Genomic DNA, 7,828 nt, shown 5'->3' with positions numbered 1-7,828 from the left:
ACAGGAGAGGTAAGATATATCACTGGTGACGTAGGACACCACAGGAGAGGTAAGATATATCACTGGTGACGTAGGGCACCACAGGAGAGGTAAGATATATCACTGGTGACGTAGGGCACCACAGGAGAGGTAAGATATATCACTGGTGACGTAGGGCACCACAGGAGAGGTAAGATATATCACTGGTGACGTAGGGCACCACAGGAGAGGTAAGATATATCACTGGTGACGTAGGGCACCACAGGAGAGGTAAGATATATCACTGGTGACGTAGGGCACCACAGGAGAGGTAAGATATATCACTGGTGATGCAAGATATCACAACGTAGTGGCGTATATAGGATATTACACGTAATATACCAATCAAGGCTCAGAACTTCGGTCCTCGGCCGTTACTGAGAGACGTATGGACTATGAACCAGCCGAGCAGAGAGCACATTGTGATAGTCAACATAAATAATTGACTTGCCTAATGTAATGGAGCTACTGTGACACATCACATAGCAGCACAGAATCGAGACCCTGGACCCTGCAATGATTCAATGTCAGCCTCAAAAACCTCAATCCTCCATCGTTGTTCTTTCTAATGGAAGCGACTTTGGTGGATTCTACTCTTCATTCCCAGGAAGATGAGTGGTTAGATGTGGAACTCATCTATTCCCTGTTCAATGAAGTGCAGCTCTTTCCTTCAGACATTAACCCTTTGTTTCATCGAACGCGTTGATCACTGTGACTGTGTGCACACCTGGCCTGGACTCCAGGATTAACCTTCTGCTGCTGAGAGGAGATGGTAGGATCTCTCTCCTCCACACATACTTATCAGTGATCCTCACTTTTGCCTCCATGTCTCCCCTCCTCCGGTTTGACAAGGAGGAGAGAAGGGAGGGACAGAGGAGTTTAAGATCAAAAATAAACCTCTGGAGGGGTGGAGGGAGGTCTGTGCCTGTGTATATACCAGGATCTCTCCCCAGCAGCCCTGGTGCTTCAACTATTTCTGGGAATAGAAAGAACGGAGAAGAGTGGGACTATTGGCTTCAGGATCAGGAGAGTTCCTCTGAGAGCCTGCCGTCGTCTTGGGGTACAGTACAGACCCCCTCACCTCTCCACCCTGGTTTCGGATGTATCTGGAGGACAGTGTGCACTCCCTGCTGCCAACAATTGGATCTACAGATCCCTTTTATGACATCACCTTCAGCTTGGGATCCAAGCTTCACAGTCTTAGATTCTGCACCAGAATTTATTGGTAAATGACGGACAAATGCATATTTAGGAGACGCTGGCACATCCTGGAGTCAGTCCTGGAGCAGCTTTCGTGCTCATCTATCGCACAGTCTGTTTTGTTTCATGCACTTTTCTCCGGCATCTTGCAGTAACACCTGTCAGACTGATATAACACAGAACTCTTTCACCATGGCTGTCTTATGTCTCCAGGGATCTGGGCTGATTTCGATCCTCTGGTTACTTGGTGGCCATTCATTGCCCATTGGAGAAGTGACAACCCCAGAGCTCCTTCCTTCTCCTGATGGGAAGATCACCCTGATGTTCTCTGCTCTAGGTGAGCTCATGTCCTTTCACCTCACTCCAGATGATGAGTTCCTTGTCCCCGGTCTTCAAATCAGACACTTGAAAGTGGGCATTGTTCAGGATGAAGGGACATTCTTCCTGAGGAACTGCTTCTACTCTAGCCAGGAGCCATTAGCTGCCTTCAGTGTATGTAAGGGGATTCAGGGAGCTTTCCTAAAAGGTTGGAATAGGTTCATTATCCAACCCATGAAAGAACAGACAAATGATGGGACACTTGGTCCACACCTTGTAATGAAAGCTCAAAGACTGGGCAGGAAAACTGATGACCACAAAGAAGAAATAATTACTTCTAACAAGATACAACAGGACAGAAGAGCAGGAGATGTTCCAGCTGGGGGACAGGACAGGAGAGCAGGGGACAGACCAGCCCGGGAACAAGACAGAAGAGCAGGAGACAGTCCAGCTGGGGGACAGGACAGAAGAGCAGGGGACAGTACAGCCAGGGGACAGGACAGAAGAGCAGAAGACAGTCCAGCTGGGGGACAGGACAGAAGAGCAGAAGACAGTCCAGCTGGGGGACAGGACAGAAGAGCAGAAGACAGTCCAGCTGGGGGACAGGACAGAAGAGCAGAAGACAGTCCAGCCAGGGAACAAGTCAGAAGAGCAGAAGACAGTCCAGCTGGGGGACAGGACAGGAGATCTGTGAACAGTACAGCCAGGGGACAGGACAGAAGAGCAGAAGACAGTCCAGCTGGGGGACAGGACAGGAGAGCAGGGGACAGACCAGCCTGGGAACAAGACAGAAGAGCAGGGCAAATTGCAGATGGGGGACAGGACAGAAGAGCCGAAGACAGTCCAGCCAGGGGACAGGACAGAAGAGCAGAAGACAGTCCAGCTGGGGGACAGGTCAGAAGAGCAGGGGACAGCCCAGCCAGGGGACAAGTCAGAAGAGCAGGACATATTGCAGCTGGGGGACAGGACAGAAGAGCAGAAGATAGTCCAGCCGGGGGACATGACAGGAGATCTGTGACCAGTACAGCCAGGGGACAGGACAGAAGAGCAGGAGATGTTCCAGCTAGGGGACAGGACAGAAGAGCAGGGGACAGCCCAGCCAGGGAACAAGACAGAAGAGCAGGGCAAATTGGAGATGGGGGACAGGACAGAAGAGCAGAAGACAATCCAGCTGGGGGACAGGACAGAAGATCTGGGACCAGTACAGCCAGGGGACAGGACAGAAGAGCAGAAGACAGTCCAGCTGGGGGACAGGACAGAAGAGCAGAAGATAGTCCAGCTGGGGGACAGGACAGAAGAGCAGGGGACAGACCAGCCAGGGAACAAGACAGAAGAGCAGGGCAAATTGCAGATGGGGGACAGGACAGGAGAGCAGAAGACGGTCCAGCTGGGGGACAGGACAGAAGAGCAGGGGACAGCCCAGCCAGGGAACAAGTCAGAAGAGCAGGACATATTGCAGCTGGGGGACAGGACAGAAGAGCAGAAGATAGTCCAGCCGGGGGACAGGACAGAAGATCTGTGACCAGTACAGCCAGAGGACAGGACAGAAGAGCAGGGGACAGTCCAGCTGGGGGACAGGACAGGAGATCTGTGAACAGTACAGCCAGGGGACAGGACAGAAGAGCAGGAGATGTTCCAGCCGGGGGACAGGACAGAAGAGCAGGGGAAAGTCCATTTAAGAGACAAGTCAACAGAGCAAGCCATACTGCAGCTGAGGGACAGGACGTGGTAGATACCGATGGAGAGCATCAAATCTTGCAAGTACCTAACCACACCTGGAGAAGTGAACGTTCTTTGCACAACAGTCCAGATCAGCACAGACGCAGCAGGAGGTTTGTGTCTGAAGAACGTTTTGTGGAAATCTTATTGGTGGCTGATGTGTCCATGGTTCGATTTTATGGGGAGGATTTAAAGGTACGGACTTATAGTCTCTTTTGATTCGGCTCTAAGGGAAACTCTACAGTTTTTTTTATCTTGTTTTACAAAGAGTTACAGTATGTTTTTCATCTCCAGTCATTCAGTTTAAACCCCAATCACATTTGAGATCTGCGTAATAAGATATAACAAGATCGGTATAAATAAAGGGTCTACGCCATCTACATATCCATTGTCTGCATTCACACTGTAAAATGTCGTTAGAGCTTGGGGCGACTTGTGGTGCCACCTGGGCTAGAATCTGGTCAATAGTCCCCTTGCTGTGTCCATTCCACCTCCCAATGTAGTGGACGTGGCCACTAGCACGTGTTTACCCCTTTTTGTTGGGATATGTAATATGTTGTATAGGACTGAGCTGAGCAAACATCTCCAGAAAGTGATATCGTGCATGACCACCTATCTGCAGAGACAGGTAAAGAGGACATCATCTGGAGACCCAACAGATGTTTCCATCTTATGTCATATTCTTTATAATTACCTATTAATATCCTAAGATATAAAATATCTTACTTGATATTTTGAGATGAGTCCATCCCCTGATTCATGGGATCACATTGGCCAGAATCTGCATGCCCATCCCTTTGCTTGTAATTCCCATTGGTGGAAGGTGCCGTGATATTGGATGGGAAGCCATTCCTTTGCTTAAGGGTGAGGGCGCACCATTGGCGTCATCTGTCTAGGGCCCAAAATACTTTTGCTGGTCCCTGTACTATCGGCTCACTCATGTAAGGTGCTATATAATGCAGCCTGTGATGTCATACTATCTCCTCAGGCACCACTTATTTCCTAATCACAAGAAACCAGATGTGATTACACCCTATATGAAGCACAGAGACTAAGGTAACAGGACTCCTAATACACCGTGTTCCAAATTATTATGCAAATTATATGTTTCTCGTATTTTCCTAAATTTTCGGTGCAAATGAGTCAGTCTAATAAGTCATCACCCGTTAGATTTTACATCGAATTTTATTGAAGAAACCTTCCAATGATAACAGTATAATCTCCAAAATGAATAAAACCCCACAATGCACTGCTCCAAAGTATTAGGCCCAGTAGAATTTCTAAACATTTGATATAAAGAATTAAAAGTCTCATTTGTGGAATCTGAAGCATTAGGAGGTCACATTCACTGAACAGTAAAACTATTTAACTCCAGAACCTCCTAACAGCCAAGTTACATGTAACATAGGAGCCTTCTGTGATTTCACCTTCACAATTCTTGCATCCATTGAACTTGTGAGTTTTTGGAGAGTTTCTGCTTGTATTTCTTCCCTCCCAGAGCTGCTGTTTTGATGTGAACGGCCTCCCACCCTCATACATCTTTGGCTTGATGATCCTCCAAAGGTTCTCTATAGGGTTGAGGTCAGGGGAATATGGAGGCCACACCATGAGTTTATCTCCTTTTATGTCCATAGCAGCCAATGACTCAGATTCTTTGCGGCATGAGATGGGGCATTGTTAGCATGAAGATGATTTTGCTCCTGAAGGCACGTTTCTACGTTTTATACCATGGAAGAAAGTTGTCAGAAACTCTGTATACTTTGCAGAGGTCATTTTCACACCTTCAGGAACCTTAAAGGGCCCTACCAGCTGTTTCCGCCCCAAATCATGACTCCTCCTTCTCGCTGATGTCGCAGCCTTGGGACATGGTAGCCATCCACCAACCATCCACTGGACCATCCAAGGTTGCTCGACACTCATCAGTAAAAAAGACTGTATGAAAATCAGTCTTCATGTATGTCTGGGGCTGGGCCAACTGCAACCGTTTCTGCTTGTGAACACTGTTTAGGGGTGGCCGAATAGTAGGTTTATGAACCAAAGTAAGCCTTTGAAGGATCCTACACCTTAAGGTTCAAGGGACTCCAGAGGCACCAGCAGCTTCAAATAACTTTGCTGCTTTGTAATGGTATTTTGGCAGTTGCTCTCTTTATCCAATGAATTTGTCTGGCAGAAACCTTCCTCATTATGCCTTTATCTGCATGAACTCTGTCTGTGCACTGTTTCAGTAACAAATCTCTTCACAGTATGATGATCACTCTTAAGTTTTCGTGAAATATCTAATGTTTTCTATTCGCCACGACAGCACCCACTGAGAGAGGGGATCCTCCCCTAGGAACAGGAAACCTACAGAGAGATAAAAGGGGCGGCCCCCCTCGCTCCTCAGTTGGTTTCCTGTTCCTAGATGGGAACCTATAGAGAAGATATTCGGAAGATTATGGAAGAGGAAAACCCGCCTGGATTGCCGCCTGTGCAGTTCTGTTAGAGGCTGAGCGGCAGGGGCTCCAGTGCCGGTGACAGGGTCGGGGGAATGTTCTTGCTGGCTCCCCCCTCTGTGACACAGGTGGAATGAAGATGTCCATATAATATCAAACAATCTCCCTGCTGGGACACTGTTTGGAGTCAGGAGGCATGTACTGCGACTCGGAGACCTGATGGATAAGAGGGGGAGTGTTCAGGTGCTGTGGTGACATCATGTGATTGGGAGAGTGTTCAGGTGCTGTGGTGACATGTGATCGGGGGAGTATTCAGGTGCTGTGGTGACATCATGTGATTGGGGGAGTGTTCAGGTGCTGTGGTGACATCATGTGATTGGGGGAGTGTTCAGGTGCTGTGGTGACATCATGTGATTGGGGGAGTGTTCAGGTGCTGTGGTGACATGTGATCGGGGAGTGTTCAGGTGCGGTGGTGACATGTTGTGATCGGGGGAGTGTTCAGGTGCTGTGGTGACATGTGATTGGGGGAGTGTTCAGGTGCTGTGGTGACATCATGTGATTGGGGGAGTGTTCAGGTGCTGTGGTGACATGTGATTGGGGGAGTGTTCAGGTGCTGTGGTGACATCATGTGATTGGGGGAGTGTTCAGGTGCTGTGGTGACATCATGTGATTGGGGGAGTGTTCAGGTGCTGTGGTGACATCATGTGATTGGGGGAGTGTTCAGGTGCTGTGGTGACATCATGTGATTGGGGGAGTGTTCAGGTGCTGTGGTGACATCATGTGATTGGTGGAGTGTTCAGGTGCAGTGGTGACATCATGTGGTTGGGGGAGTGTTCAGGTGGTGTGGTGACATGTTGTGATTGGGGGAGTGTTCAGGTGCTGTGGTGACATCATGTGATTGGGGGAGTGTTCAGGTGCTGTGGTGACATCATGTGATTGAGGGAGTGTTCAGGTGCTGTGGTGACATCATGTGATTGGGGGAGTGTTCAGGTGCTGTGGTGACATGTGATTGGGGGAGTATTCAGGTGCTGTGGTGACATCATGTGATTGAGGGAGTGTTCAGGTGCTGTGGTGACATCATGTGATTGGTGGAGTGTTCAGGTGCAGTGGTGACATCATGTGGTTGGGGGAGTGTTCAGGTGGTGTGGTGACATGTTGTGATTGGGGGAGTGTTCAGGTGCTGTGGTGACATCATGTGATTGGGGGAGTGTTCAGGTGCTGTGGTGACATCATGTGATTGGGGGAGTGTTCAGGTGCTGTGGTGACATCATGTGATTGAGGGAGTGTTCAGGTGCTGTGGTGACATCATGTGATTGGGGGAGTGTTCAGGTGCTGTGGTGACATCATGTGATTGGGGGAGTGTTCAGGTGCTGTGGTGACATCATGTGATTGGGGGAGTGTTCAGGTGCTGTGGTGACATCATGTGATTGGGGGAGTGTTCAGGTGCTGTGGTGACATGTTGTGATTGGGGGAGTGTTCAGGTGCTGTGGTGACATGTGATTGGGGGAGTGTTCAGGTGCTGTGGTGACATGTGATTGGTGGAGTGTTCAGGTGCTGTGGTGACATCATGTGATTGGGGGAGTGTTCAGGTGCTGTGGTGACATCATGTGATTGGGGGAGTGTTCAGGTGCTGTGGTGACATCATGTGATTGGGGGAGTGTTCAGGTGCTGTGGTGACATCATGTGATTGGGGGAGTGTTCAGGTGCTGTGGTGACATGTTGTGATTGGGGGACTGTTCAGGTGCAGTGGTGACATCATGTGATTGGGGGAGTGTTCAGGTGCTGTGGTGACATGTTGTGATTGGGGGAGTGTTCAGGTGCTGTGGTGACATGTTGTGATCGGGGGAGTGTTCAGGTGCTGTGGTGACATCATGTGATCGGGGGAATGTTCAGGTGCTGTGGTGACATCATGTGATCGGGGAGTGTTCACGTGATGTGGTGACATGTTGTGATCGGGGGAGTGTTCAGGTGCTGTGGTGACATGTGATTGGTGGAGTGTTCAGGTGCTGTGGTGACATCATGTGATCGGGGGAGTGTTCAGGTGGTGTGGTGACATCATGTGATTGGGGGAGTGTTCAGGTGCTGTGGTGACATCATGTGATCGGGGGAGTGTTCAGGTGCTGTGGTGACATCATGTGATC

General features: G+C 49.3%; 1 protein-coding gene across 1 annotated transcript in view; it reads left to right on the top strand.

Annotated features, from left to right (window-relative positions):
- Positions 1-936: 936 nt before the first annotated feature.
- LOC138652300 (A disintegrin and metalloproteinase with thrombospondin motifs 1-like) overlaps positions 937-7,828 on the top strand; it is an 89,075-nt gene continuing 82,183 nt past the window's right edge. Inside the window, exon 1 of the mRNA XM_069743089.1 lies at positions 937-3,450. Coding sequence (XP_069599190.1) covers positions 1,345-3,450 — 2,106 coding nt within the window. The 5' untranslated portion in view covers positions 937-1,344. The remainder of the gene's footprint in view (positions 3,451-7,828) is intronic.

The sequence above is a fragment of the Ranitomeya imitator genome, chromosome 10 (assembly GCF_032444005.1).
Source record: "Ranitomeya imitator isolate aRanImi1 chromosome 10, aRanImi1.pri, whole genome shotgun sequence".
Lineage (NCBI taxonomy): Eukaryota > Metazoa > Chordata > Amphibia > Anura > Dendrobatidae > Ranitomeya > Ranitomeya imitator.
This window is presented reverse-complemented; position numbering and strand designations above follow the sequence as displayed.